The sequence below is a fragment of the Rhipicephalus microplus genome, unplaced genomic scaffold (assembly GCF_043290135.1).
Source record: "Rhipicephalus microplus isolate Deutch F79 unplaced genomic scaffold, USDA_Rmic scaffold_212, whole genome shotgun sequence".
NCBI classification, from domain to species: domain Eukaryota; kingdom Metazoa; phylum Arthropoda; class Arachnida; order Ixodida; family Ixodidae; genus Rhipicephalus; species Rhipicephalus microplus.
In genome coordinates, this window is record NW_027464783.1 from 39,172 (window position 1) to 53,424 (window position 14,253).

The 14,253-nt window shown below is 45.9% G+C and overlaps 1 protein-coding gene across 1 annotated transcript; it reads left to right on the forward strand.

Annotated features, from left to right (window-relative positions):
- The first annotated feature begins 913 nt into the window (after positions 1-913).
- Positions 914-13,897, forward strand: LOC142792331 (uncharacterized). The gene is made up of 4 exons (XM_075885621.1): positions 914-1,096; positions 2,870-2,940; positions 4,389-4,478; positions 13,659-13,897. Exons 1-4 carry the CDS (start codon positions 1,054-1,056, stop codon positions 13,794-13,796), a joined length of 342 nt encoding a protein of 113 aa, XP_075741736.1. The 5' UTR covers positions 914-1,053; the 3' UTR covers positions 13,797-13,897.
- Positions 13,898-14,253: the final 356 nt, after the last annotated feature.

The following is a 14,253-nucleotide window of genomic DNA, read 5'->3' on the forward strand; positions in this document are numbered from 1 at the left end:
GTCTTCGACGGAGGAGTCCTTAAAGCTGAGAATGGTAGGAAGAACATGGTGAGAAATTTTGTTTTCGAGAGGAAGGGGTGTACGTGTTGGGGGTGTATGTGTACGTGTTGTTGTCGAAATGCAATACTAACTTCGAAGACAAATATCTCCCCCCCTCCCTACATCTTCCGCAATCAACTCGGTCTCGGTTAAATCGAGGCGAGATGCCGCGTATAGTTAGTATCTTTTATTCCTTGTATTTATTACTCACGCCTACACGATACCTTATTTTAACATTTACGAGGATTCTTTTTTTACTGCGTTTTTTTTTAATTTCCTATGCACGATGGCTGCCCTCGTAACTTCAATATTGGAGATTATGGGGAAGCAAGTTTTTTATGCTTGCAGCTCGGCAGCCACCGCACGAATTGACACATCTTTTTACGACGCCATCGCCGTACGACCGCTTGTTTTGTTGGAGCAGAAATGACGCGAGTAGATATGCCTTGAGCGTAATTATTAAACGCAGGAAGAACTCTTATTCGTGCAGACACGACTGCCACAGCAGCAAGCCGGTCACGTGTTGCCGTAAACAACGCTCTGACGACAAAAACGCGGGGAAAGCCACAGCCGCGAGCTATATATCTCCGGCGCAAACGAGTCGACCATGCAGCTCGATGTGGTGACTGCTTTTCTTCGTTTCTTCCTACGGTTTTTTTTATCGGTGCGTTTTAATAGTGACGCCTTCCAACTATGGTTCGTAATTTGGGGATACACACAGAGGCCTGCCTGATCAAGGTCACCAGCCAACATAGTGAAACTGCGCTGGTGTTGGCGCAGTGCCTATGAGGGAATTCCTTCTGCCTCGTGACAATGTGTCAGGAAGCCAATTTTAGACTTTTTTTTTCGTGAGTATTGGTTGGTAAACATTGCCTCCTCGAGACAAGTGGCTTCTCGGAGAAAGCTTCTTCCACAGCGGAGCTTTCACTGGAGGCGCTCACATTGGATACGAGGCGTGAACGAGCTGACTTATTAGTACCATCTTCGCGAAAGCGCCGACGGAAGTTAAGTAACATGAAGTCATCAATAGTAATAGTCGTCGCTGTGGTTTTTATTGGTAAGTGTCACGGGCTCTATTCGATATACGCGTTCGAGTTGTACTTGTTAAAGTCACGTAAAAGATATTCTCCGATATAAAACAATTGTCGTGTAGTCACTTAGTGTGAGATGTTATAGGTTTTTGGTTTATATAGGAAAAACTATATAGCCGCACGCAATCATATGCCCTTTTCAAATCGACTGCGTGAATTAATGGCGTCTTAATAGCGTGAATCAGGACGGTGTCTATGCCTCGCCATCTTTTATTCTTTCTATAAGAACTGCGTTGACATCAGAGATGATGTCAACTAATACACTGTAGATTTTTACTGTAAGAGGTGCCACAATCAATGCCCAGGCTTTCTGAAAGATGTTTGATTCTAGAATAAGACTGGTTCACTTATGATGATGCCATCATTTTTTATGCGTCACTGAGCGCGCTACTGAGGCGATGACCCCTAATGATAATGTGGGTGAAGAGGATGGTGCCTACTCGCGCGCATTGTGATCTCGCACAATCACGATGATAATGATAAAAACAATTGTGATGTTGTTAATGATAATGACGACGACGACGATGATGATGATGATGATTACGACTATGACGATGCGGATCAACACATGCACGCAGTTTCCAGCTCGTTGCAGCCAGTTATGTAATGGTTAGTGCACGAGCAAGTGGCACTTTGCCGTAGTTTGCAACTGTGTATTGCTAACGTTTACGTTCAATTTGAAATTTTACTGCTTTGAGACTGCTATACTCTGCATGCAAACTTTTACAGCTCTCTATTTTTACAGTCAACTCATGACAAAACCGGTCATGAAAGCAACTTCGTGAAACATTTTGAGCCATGATTATGCAGCCCGGACACCATATATGCTCCATATGCTCAGTATTAAGCCCCGCCGCGGTAGTCTAGTGGCTAAAGTACTCGGCTGCTGACCCGCAGGTCACGGGATCTAATTTCGGCTGCGGCGGCTGCATTTCCGAAGGAGGCGGAAATATTATAGGCCCGTGGGCTCACATTTGGGTGCACGTAAAACAACCCCAGGTGGCCGAAATTTCCGGAGCTCTTCACTGCGGCGTCTCTCGTAATCATATGGTGGTTTTGGGATGTTAAACCCCACAAATCAATCAATGCTCAGTATTCGTGAATAAACACAAAACCTATAAGTCCTTATGTATCCTTCGCATTGCCAGTTAGAGTACAGCGAAATAATATTGTAATTAGATGAGGAATTTGGTTGAAACTGGAACTTTTCTCATAAAAACATGTTTGTATCAGTCATGGAATACATTGTATTGAAAGAGTGAAACTAAAAATGTTTTTTTTCCTTTCCGAAAACATGATTTGATTGATTTGTAGGGTTTAACGTCCCAAAACCACGCTATGATTATGAGAGACGCCGTAGTAGAGGGCTCCGGCAATTTCGACCAACTGGGGTTCTTTACCGTGCACACAAATCTGAGCGCACGGGCATTCAACATTTCTGCCTCCATCTTTCCGAAAACATTAAACACACTTTAAATATTAAATGTTTTGCTTAGCATCGCATGTGTTTACATCAGCAGTGTCATTTCAGGTGAGGTAGATGTTGTTTACAAAGAAAACTGAGTTTATTTTTCCATCTACCACGTAGCTACAACGCTTAAGTTTTTGTAATGCTATTCTGGGCACGTAATAAACAGTAAATAACAGGTATGCGATTCATTTAGGTTCGTTAGATCACTTCTTCCGCAACATTAAGATATAATAAGGAAATTTATTATTATTCGATGGTTATTACGCAGGTGTGTTCATTGAAGTAATGCCCTACAAGTTCATTGCAGACGCTGCATGTCACCGCTTGCGCACAAAACTGGTGAGGAACATATTGTGACTGGTTAAAATTAAGGTCTGTGTTGTTGCGTGCGCATATACAGTAATAAAATCGGGCACACCGCTGTTGGGAACAACGTATTTGCTTAAATTTCAAGTGGTTCTTTGAAGTGCACTGAAGGCAATGTGCAAGAGAGTAATTTGTATTCAACACTAATCAAACTGCGGCTGCACCAACCCCACAACTTTATATTCAGCTGCCCTCTATACCATATGCAGGTGCTGCATTATTGCAGCAAGTTTAAATTTTTTTTATCATTGCGTTCTCAGAATTAACATGGTGCATTATTGCGTAATACATATAATTACTGCTAAAGATACCTTCAACGTATTATGAAACAAATATGTTGGTGCTGGTTAGTCGGGCATAGTTTACTTAGAATAATTTACTGACACAATAATAAATAAAACGAACGTGACTGACGCTTTATTCTTCGCGCTATCATGTCCCAACTATGGTTACTTTGAACTTACCTTGAGAGCTCAGACAAATAATAAAAATTTTGCGCATGAAGCATCTTAACAAAACAGAACTTTCTCTGTGCATTTTCTTTGTTTTTCTTCTTGTTGAGCAGAGCTCATTCGTACATTAGGCGTTATAAACACCGCATCAGAACAGACGTCCAGTGTTAAAGACAGTGATGTAAGCCAATTTCATGTTGCGTCATTCTGTTACTTAAACTCACAAATGCATCATTTGTGAACCAAATTCATGCTTCTTAATTGCATATGTAATACACCTATTATCTGTGTTGATTTGACCAGCTAAAAATCATTGTCCTAATCAGGAATAGCTTATGTTCGTAAGTTGTATTTACCACAGGCTAGCCGGTTTCGAAAATACTTTGTTCAAATCGAAGGTCAGGTGATCTCCTGTAGGACTAGACTTTAAATATGAGCCTCTCTAGAGAGTTATCCTAGACGCATCCAAGCAAACCGACATTTGTTTAATTATGTAAGAGTTTCGAGTTGCCAATACCTTTCGATGCTTAGTTATTCTTCGAATTGTGATTTTTCGCTACGTCACCTCCATCGAAGTGTTCGAATAATTGTTTGATGTAACACGGTGGATGGAAAGTGCGATTTGATCAACCGTTAATTTAGCAAGTGATTGTTTAGCGTAATAAGAGTTCTCTACCTACACAGACACGTACTTTTTCAAAATATGAAGGCTATAATTTCAATTGAGGTAAATATACTGGCACAAACAGCCATTATTTACCTTTCTCGTGGTGTATTAAGAACGTAGATCGTGTACAGCCATACGCATTTCTTCTTTGCTAAACGCAGTTACCTACACATTGGTATATGAACATACGGGTGTCATGTAAACGGAATAGAACATCAGGGACTATGCACCCTGCTAGCACAGAGCCGTCCCAACATGAAAGCTGTTATGTTCGTCCCTCTCTTTCTTACACATTCGAACAGGACACAGTGCGCCGGTACTGCATCTACCTGTGCCACATGCCTGAAGGGAATATCAGGATGGCTGTTGAAGAGGACGGCACACCTTGCAAGGCAAGCTTCTTGAATAATTTTGCGATGTGTTTCACCATCTTGTTCCCAGCAATGATCACAGAAGACAGCAGTGGTACTGCGCGTATCCACAATGCTTTTGGAAAATAAATAAGGGGGATTTTTAAGCTTCGCCTACAAGAGTTGAATTCAATAGCGATATCCTGTCATTAGTGCGTAGTAATGCAAAGCGAGTTCCGAACGGCTTGTGTCAGTGGGGCTTTTGCATACGGATGCCCTCTGTGTAGTGGGTACTATGCTTTAAACCAATGGCAAACGTGCACGTGAAATCTTTTCGAAATTGCTACGCGCCCACTACGTGGCCCTAAGGATAAAGACGCAGTACAGTGTATGCTTTTTTTCAGTGGGTAGCCCGCTTTGAGCCATGAAGTAATGACAATCACATATTTTGACGCCCAGTCACAATGTAGATTTGTTCCACGCATTATAACTTCGATATTGCATGTTGCATTGTGAAGCCTGTATGTAAGACGCGTATGTTTTTGAAGCATGCAAGTTACCTTCACTGCATTTCCAAGTAGAGGAAGTTATTTTCACTGCACTTTCAAGCAGATGGAAAAGTGAGTTATCGCGGTCGAGAATAATGGAAGTGGCCATAACCAAACTTCGCTGCCGGGTTACCTCCCTCAACTTTTACCTGCATAGAGCATGTCAAGCGTTGTCTCCTCTGTGTATCTTCTGTAAGGGGGACGAAACAATCACTCATTACTTTCTATCCTGTCGCCGCTATACGTCATTGAGAAGAAAATTCATAGCACCACCTCTTCAAAACTTGGGTCTGAAAATATCCGAATCAGTTGTTCTATCATTCGGCGCCTCTATTCTGGAATACAGTCACAAGGATGTTTACTACGCAATAGAGGAATTTATCAGTCAGACTAAAAGAATATAGAGCTAAATTCTTCATTCTTTTAAACGTTTTATATTATTATTCAGTAATTATTTGTTGTGAAACCTATCCCTGGCATATACAAATAGTATTGCGAAGACAAAAAGCAAGTTCACCCAACACTTGGCCGATCCCCTGCATTGTGTAAGAGCCATGACATGAGGAAAAGAAGAAGAAGAAGCAGATGCGTAGCTCTGTGATAGAACACTTGCTTGCCACTGTCACACCTGTCCCGTTATTAGGGAGGCGATCGCCGGGCTAGTTCCAAGAGCCGAAGTATCGGCCCCCCGAACCGCACCACGAAAGCGTGGACAATTTAGAAGTGGTCCTTATTGGTGCGCCAGCGGACGCCGGCTGTGGCCCAAAGAACAAGTCAGAGTCGAGAGTTGATAAACAAAACAAATATTATATTCTCAAAAATGGCAGATCGAAAACAATACACAAGAATGCACACTACACAATAGTTACATACAATACGTCACCAATCAGACAACGTACTACACAGTACAATCAGCCACACTCAAAACAACGGACACAGACAACAATACGCACTACAATGCAGTCGCATGCATTGAACAACCAAGACACTTAAGGACTAAAGAGATAGAAAACCTATTCAGTCCAAAGTCCTTGGAACAAAAGTCTGAATGATACTCTTCCGAGAATCACTCACTCAAAGTCCAGCGTTGTTGTCGTTCCGCAGCTCTCGAAGTTCTCTCCCAGGAAACCTCCCGTCTTCAATTGGCCACTCTTCAAACTTCAACTTCTTCGCCGGAACTCGTCGGCTTCACACTCGCAGCGGTTGCCACGGGTCTTCGCTCGATAGCGGTAAACACACACTCTTGCCTGTAGCTCGAGCCGTCCCTACGGACCACAAACTTCGCCGACTACACGGCGGACTCTCTACGCACTCTGGCGCTCACTTCCGTCTCCTCCTGTTCTGTCACTACGGGCAGAACCTTCGCCGACTACACGGCGGAATTCCTACGCGCTCCGGCGCTAACTTTCCGTCTCCTCCTGATTTCTCGTCTCGGCTGCTCGGTTAAATACCTTGCGCGCGACTTTCCAGATGTTTCTCGTCATTTCGTCGGCGCGACGCGCAGCGAAGGCTGGGGAGAGGCACGAGACGGTTCGACTGCCCTCTCCCGAGGATGATTCACTCGGTCTGACCCCGCCTCCTTCGTTCTAGAAAAATCGCGGTCTTGCTGGGCCGCCGATGTGGGGTGAGGAGGATCGTCTGCGAAGCCGTGCTTCTGCGGGGAGAGCGCGCGCCCGGGAGCTCTGGATGTTTGCTTTCTTTTTTTTTCTTTTTTACCTCGCGGCGTTTCTGCCGCCCGTTGTCGCAAGGATTTGGCGGCGCGCTCTTTTTTAGCGCTCGTTCTGTGACACTGCCCCCCACTTTAAAAATATTATCTCATAATATTCAAAACCACACAAACGAGCGCGAACAGTCACCACACATTCTCACAGACTGTAACACAATCCGTCGCTCATGACACTTCACATTCACAATATATCACTCAATACAATCGTACATTGTAGTTCAATTCCACAACACATGAAATATAGCCACAGGTACATGCCTACAACACTTCATCACACATTCTAAACAATACAAACGTACAAAGTTCTGTCTATCCAACAATTATACAACACTATACATCACACCATCGCACAGAACACTGACTCGCTCGACATACACTTGAGACACAGGATAAGAAGAACATTAACACAACATATGTCACTCAGCCCTGTTGAACACATTCTGATTCCACCTCAGCACCTATCTTGAGTACTTCGAACAGCGCTTGCGCCCCTTTTTACGGTGCTCGCTCGATCTGTTCTTGTGTTTCCACGTTCTTTTTCGGCGAGCCCTTTCCCACGACGATATCTGAGGCGTCGTCTCAGCCATCGTTGTCTCTTCCGACACCGTTAACGCGTCATTACATTCGACGGGTCCTGTCTGTTTATTTACCCGCTTGATCATGCCTCTACATTTTTCCCGGCTGGCCAACTCCGTCTCCTTTACACTGTCGGTCGGTTGAAGTCGTGCCGACGTATGTCCGGTTGCTCGGCCCGTGAACTTATTCGACACGATCGTCTTCTCCTTCGCTGTCTCTTGCGCCGCAGCTTCACCTTGGGCTCTAGTGAGATCCGTCACGGGATACTCCTCCACTGTATCTCGCGGCCGCTGTGTTGGCGAGGGCTCTAACTTCGGGTCTTCTCCCAAACATTCTGGATCACTTGGCTCTCGCGCCCCGTCGATGTTTCCGATGACAAGGTCATACAGGGGGGTCGTCATGCATAACGCAGTAACCTTCCCGCTGAAGTACGGGGTTTTAACCTCAATTTCTGCTTCGGGAAGCATCCGGACCGTACGGTCAATTAGGCAAACCGGTTTCGTTCTGCCTGTCAACTCACTTTCCCGTACCAAATTTCTCCGCACGATAACAGTGGAACTGCCGGTATCTCTTAACACCGTAATTTTTTTGTCCGCAACTTTTCCAGGCAGCGTTGGCATTCCTTTCGTAACACCGGTTGGCTGTTTTGACATTACAGCACCAACAATAGGAATTTTCTCCCCATTTTTCAATTCTACGAATCCATCAGTGACGGCATTATTATCAGATTTCGGTGCCGCTTGAACACAGGATACCTGGTGAGTTTGACTCACTCCGTTCCGACATGCATCTGCTTTGTGCCCAGTCTGACCACACTTGAAACATTTTACAACCGTAGGGCTCGTAAAGATCGTTCGACAGTTTTTCGCGCGATGACCCACTCGGTTACACAGAAAACATCGCTGCATGCTCTCTGGTGCACGCTTCTTTTCTTCAGGAGCCAATTTCTTCGAATCATCGGGACAATCCTTCTTGACCTTGGCCAAATTAGTTCCACCTTGCGCTTCCAAGAATTGATCAGCCAATTCAAGCATTCCTTCAAGTGACTCAGCCTTCCTCTCTTTCAAATACAGCGACAGGCTTGGGTGGCAACTAGTAAGAAATTGTTCTCTAATTAGGAGATCTCTAAGTTCATTGTACTCCTGGGCTGTCCCTGAAAGTTCAATCCATCTGTCGAAATAATGGCAAAGTCGGGCGGCATACTGCGTAGCCGTGTCACCATCAGCTGGCTTTCCTGTCCGAAATCTGTCCCGGAATCCCTCCACAGTGAATCTAAATCGCTTCAGCAAAGCAGCTTTCACCTTTGCATAGTTGGCTGCATCGGTCGGCGTCAGCCTACCGTACACACTGAGCGCTTCACCACTCAAGCAGGTGCTCAAAGCAGTTGCCCATTGCTGTTCCGGCCAATTCTGGCTCCTCGCAATCGTCTCAAATCTGTGGAGGTACGCGTCTAGGTCGTCCTTCCTTTCATAAACGCTACGAGCAGCTTGCTTGGGTTCAAGCGGAAGCCGTGATCTTCCCGTTCGCTGCTTTCAACTCTAGCTTGGACGGGAGTTTCACTTCGCTGTTGCAAGCGGAGCCGCTCGAGTTCCATCTCGTGCTGCCGCTGCCGCTCCCTTTCCTCTCTTTCTTCTTTCAGCTGGCGCTCTTTTGCCTCTCTTTCTTCTCTCGCCCTTTCGGCTGCCAACTTTTCTCGCTCCAGCTCCAACTTCAATTGCTGCTCTCGTTCTTCCTTCAGCTGTCGCTCTTTTGCCTCTCTTTCTTCTTTCAGCTGTCGCTCCTTTGCTTCTCTTTCTTCTCTCGCCCTTTCAGCGGCCAGCCTTTCTCTCTCCAACTCAGCTGCCTTTTCTTCCTTGGCCCTCTCTTTTTCTTCTTTTTCCTTCTGGGTGACCCACTTCCGTAGTTCGGCGCCAGAAAGACCCATCTTTTCACCAAGCGCAACTAACTTTTCGAGATCCATTGTGTCTCGCAACTCGCAACTAAAACTTTGCCGCGTGCAAAAAGTATCTGCCTAAATCAGTCTATCGGAACACTCTCCTGCACTCGTTAACGAGAACACTGAACAACACACAAAATCGTTCCGATAGCACTATCAACAACTCGAGGCTCTTTCTCACTGCTTTGGACACACTGTGCACCAAAAGGTCCTGATTCGCGGACGCCAGATTAATTGTCACACCTGTCCCGTTATTAGGGAGGCGATCGCCGGGCTAGTTCCAAGAGCCGAAGTATCGGCCCCCCGAACCGCACCACGAAAGCGTGGACAATTTAGAAGTGGTCCTTATTGGTGCGCCAGCGGACGCCGGCTGTGGCCCAAAGAACAAGTCAGAGTCGAGAGTTGATAAACAAAACAAATATTATATTCTCAAAAATGGCAGATCGAAAACAATACACAAGAATGCACACTCCACAATAGTTACATACAATACGTCACCAATCAGACAACGTACTACACAGTACAATCAGCCACACTCAAAACAACGGACACAGACAACAATACGCACTACAATGCAGTCGCATGCATTGAACAACCAAGACACTTAAGGACTAAAGAGATAGAAAACCTATTCAGTCCAAAGTCCTTGGAACAAAAGTCTGAATGATACTCTTCCGAGAATCACTCACTCAAAGTCCAGCGTTGTTGTCGTTCCGCAGCTCTCGAAGTTCTCTCCCAGGAAACCTCCCGTCTTCAATTGGCCACTCTTCAAACTTCAACTTCTTCGCCGGAACTCGTCGGCTTCACACTCGCAGCGGTTGCCACGGGTCTTCGCTCGATAGCGGTAAACACACACTCTTGCCTGTAGCTCGAGCCGTCCCTACGGACCACAAACTTCGCCGACTACACGGCGGACTCTCTACGCACTCTGGCGCTCACTTCCGTCTCCTCCTGTTCTGTCACTACGGGCAGAACCTTCGCCGACTACACGGCGGAATTCCTACGCGCTCTTGCGCTAACTTTCCGTCTCCTCCTGATTTCTCGTCTCGGCTGCTCGGTTAAATACCTTGCGCGCGACTTTCCAGATGTTTCTCGACATTTCGTCGGCGCGACGCGCAGCGAAGGCTGGGGAGAGGCACGAGACGGTTCGACTGCCCTCTCCCGAGGATGATTCACTCGGTCTGACCCCGCCTCCTTCGTTCTAGAAAAATCGCGGTCTTGCTGGGCCGCCGATGTGGGGTGAGGAGGATCGTCGGCGAAGCCGTGCTTCTGCGGGGAGAGCGCGCGCCCGGGAGCTCTGGATGTTTGCTTTCTTTTTTTATCTTTTTTACCTCGCGGCGTTTCTGCCGCCCGTTGTCGCAAGGATTTGGCGGCGCGCTCTTTTTTAGCGCTCGTTCTGTGACAGCCACGCACACCACCCGGGTTTATTAGTACCTCAGATGCATAAATTTTTATTGACATTTTTTGCATCCTTCCTGATTTTTCGACCATGTCCCAAGATGCTTTTTCGCTCATAACCAACAATGCCAACACCAGAATTTAAGTGAAACGAGCTCTTTGATGCTATTGCGTTAATTGTGGTAAAGGCGGGAAGTACCCTAGTAATTGGATACTCGCGGTGATAAAGGTCTATGTCTAAGTTCAGCCCCACCGTGGTGGTCTAGCGGCTATGGCACTCGGCCGCTGCTCCGCACGTCGCGGGATCAAATCCCGTCTGTGACGGCTGCATTTTCGATGGACGCGAAAATGTTACTGCCCGTGTGCTCAGATTTGAGCGCACGTCAAAGAATTCTAGGGGGTCGAAATTTCTATATCCCTCCACTGCCGCGTTTCTTAAGTACATATGGTGAATTTGGGACGTAAAACCCCACATATCAATCAATACGTCAAACTTCTTTACCTTCGTTCTTTTATACGAGTGTCATACCTAGTGGCATTCTGCCGAACTTCTTTAAGAACATGCAGTCTAAGGGAGCATCGAATGCCCCAATTTACGCACTCTTTTTTCCTCACATATACAGCTCTCCATTTTTTTACAATCATGCAGATACAATCGCACGTATGAACAGGGATTTGTTGCACGAGCTTTTCTCTCCTTCGAACGAGTGCGCTGAAACCCAAGCAGGAAGCAATGGCACTGTGGAAATAAGCTATACTTCATGCCTGAGTTATAACCTTGAGAACTTTTTTTTTCACATGCGAAATGCGTTTGGTGCGATCGTGAGCATGCGCCCACACGCGGGTTGGGTTGCCGCGACAGCCGCCGTAACTGTACACCTCACGTAGCTCAAATTAGCCAACGGTCTTAAATTTGTGTATACGATATGGCTACGCGGGTATAGGGCGTACTTTGCCGAAAAAAAGGTAATGACTTCTAGTTCACTTCGAGAATTCATTCGAAATTGTGGGCCGAGTACCACGCTATGATTATTGGCTCACGTTTTCTCAAGAGTACCAACAACTGATAGGCAGCATTTTCTGGCCAGGCTGGAGAAGTGTTACAGGGAATTTTTAGAACGTTCAAAGAAATTTCGACACATTACTTCTCTACGAATCACCGACCAACCCTATTTAGAGGGTAGTTTGCCTTCTACTTTTTACAAAACTGTGTGAGTATTCAGATTCGAAGACTTCGCGCCCTAAAACATACTTTAAGGTCATTTCCCAGTAATCGAGATGTTGGGCATTATATTACGGAATGGGACCTATAGACATTAAACAGGCTTTCTATACCTCGAACCGGTTAGCCGACTTTATGATATCTGGACCTGCCTTTGTCGAAGGTGTCTTGCCGTCTTTGGCGTGTTCAATTTATAGGAAGTTAGTCGTCGACATCTCGTCACATGGTCTATTGTCGGCACCTACCATCTGGAACGAAAACCGGGGTTCCCTTCGAGGACCATCTTCCCGAAGAGAACCCTGATTGGATGCGAAGCAACAGTGGTGGGAACGGCGTTAACCCGGTTAAAACGGGCTTCGAACAGGATGCTGGAGGAACAGTTTAAAGTGAAGCTCGGTGTAGCGTTTACTCGAGTAAACGTTTGTTTGAAACGTAGAGACACTGTAGGTGGGTTGGCTTTTGTGTAAATTTCATCGCTGATAAATAAGCCCAAAAAGTGGACAGATTTGGTCACGCACCCGCAGCCGCCGTACAGACGCACCCTCTTAGCCATTTGCAATGGCAGGCCTCGTCCGTACGGCTGTGGCTGACGCGCAACTAAATCTGTCTAGTGTTTCCACTCGACGTGTGGGCGAGTGTTGTGGGTGGTGGAGAGGGTGAAGCGACAGAGAAGTGTGTTGCGAGCACGGTGGAATATACAAAGTTGCGAGTGGGTGGAGGAGCAGGCAGCTGCTACGGATAAAAATGAGAGTGACGTGAACACGCAGCTGCGATTAGACCAACTTGGCACCGCTCCAACAGCTGCGCCGAGAGGGTCGTGTGGACACACGCGACAGCATTACACAAGTTAGTTCAAAAGCTGCTTCGCACCTAAGGAAGAAAATCGATACTGAAAGCGGCATAATTCCTATATTGTTTCACTCTCCGCATGCATGCAGTATTTCAGCTACGCTTTGGTTATCACATCTTTCAATTACTTTCTTCTTCCAGACCAGCCAGAAATACCCTCCCACCGCCCTCCTAATCCCACTCAAGTAAGTTGTAAGGGACGTGGCAGCTTCTACGACTACTAGATGGTTGTTCGTATTCACCTAACGCTTAGCGCGTTACCGTTGAACACCTGCACATCAATCAGTCTGCCACTCTCATTCTTTCTCACAGTTTCCATGCAACTTTTCAGAAGTTTAAGCGTGCGGCCCCCCACTTCCCATACTCCTTTTATATGTCTCTACCCGCACTTTCACGTGTGATGGCCTCCCTTTCTTCATGTGTTTCCGAGCTGGCTGAAGAACAAATCGTCGGTTCGCCTAGTGTTGGCACCGCATGATATATTTCATCAACTCGGCCATCTGAGCCCAAAATGGTGCACCTTTCGCCCTCCCTAAATTCACCTGCTAAAGTTAAGCATATAACTTATACATTAAATGGGCGAATACACATCACCTTAGCATCTGTCATGTGTTAACTATGTTTTTGATAAATGCTTGAAGGTCGGATACACGGGGAACTGTAAATATCAATCCCACTGCAATGACAGAATTCAGAAATTCATGAAAACGTTGGTTTTCGTATGCAAAAGGGTTCGTAGGCGGGCTGGTCGGTTCTACAGCAATATGAAACGGGGCAACGAAGCACGGCGCTGTATGTTTCACAATTCCGTATTTTACGCTATTAAGCCATGTGTTACAGTTTTTTTCTTCTTTTGGTTGCCATCACTTGTGAGATATAACTAACATAACGGTTATCCGGAACGCCACCATTTTAATCCAGTGTTTGTATTGTTGTTTTGAGCGAAAATGCACTCTTTTACTTTCAGCGTATGGTACGAGAAGGCGTGTGCGTTCGAGGTCGCTGCCGCAGGCCGAGATCGCGAAAAGGACGCCCCTCCACTTCCAATGGTTCTGACGAAAGGAAAGTTCCCGAACTGACGACTGAGGTGGCCAATAACCCGTGACGTGGAAAAGCGGTCTTCATGTGTAAATGTCATCCGACGACGAGATGAATGCACTGACGCTTAAAACTTGTGCATGTAATTAAAAATCTCAGAGTATGCTAGTTCTCTGTGTAGCCACTATTCATATTATGTTTGCAGATGCGGAAACTGCGATAAATGGTTGAAATGTGTTCGCACCGGTGGAGAGATAGCGAGAAAACTGTATTTTCTCTTGTCGAAAAGTGTGTGCTCTTGTGACTTCTTTCGTAACAAGAATTTCATAATTAAAAAGATGATGATGATGATTATGATGATGATATGTGGGGTTTAAAGTCCCAAAACCACCATATGATTATGAGAGACGCTGTAGTGGAGGGCTCCGGAAATTTTGACCCCCTGGGATTCTTTAACGTGCACCCAAATCTGAGCACATATAATTAAAAAGAAGAGTGTGCGCGAATGTGTGTGTGTGTGTGTG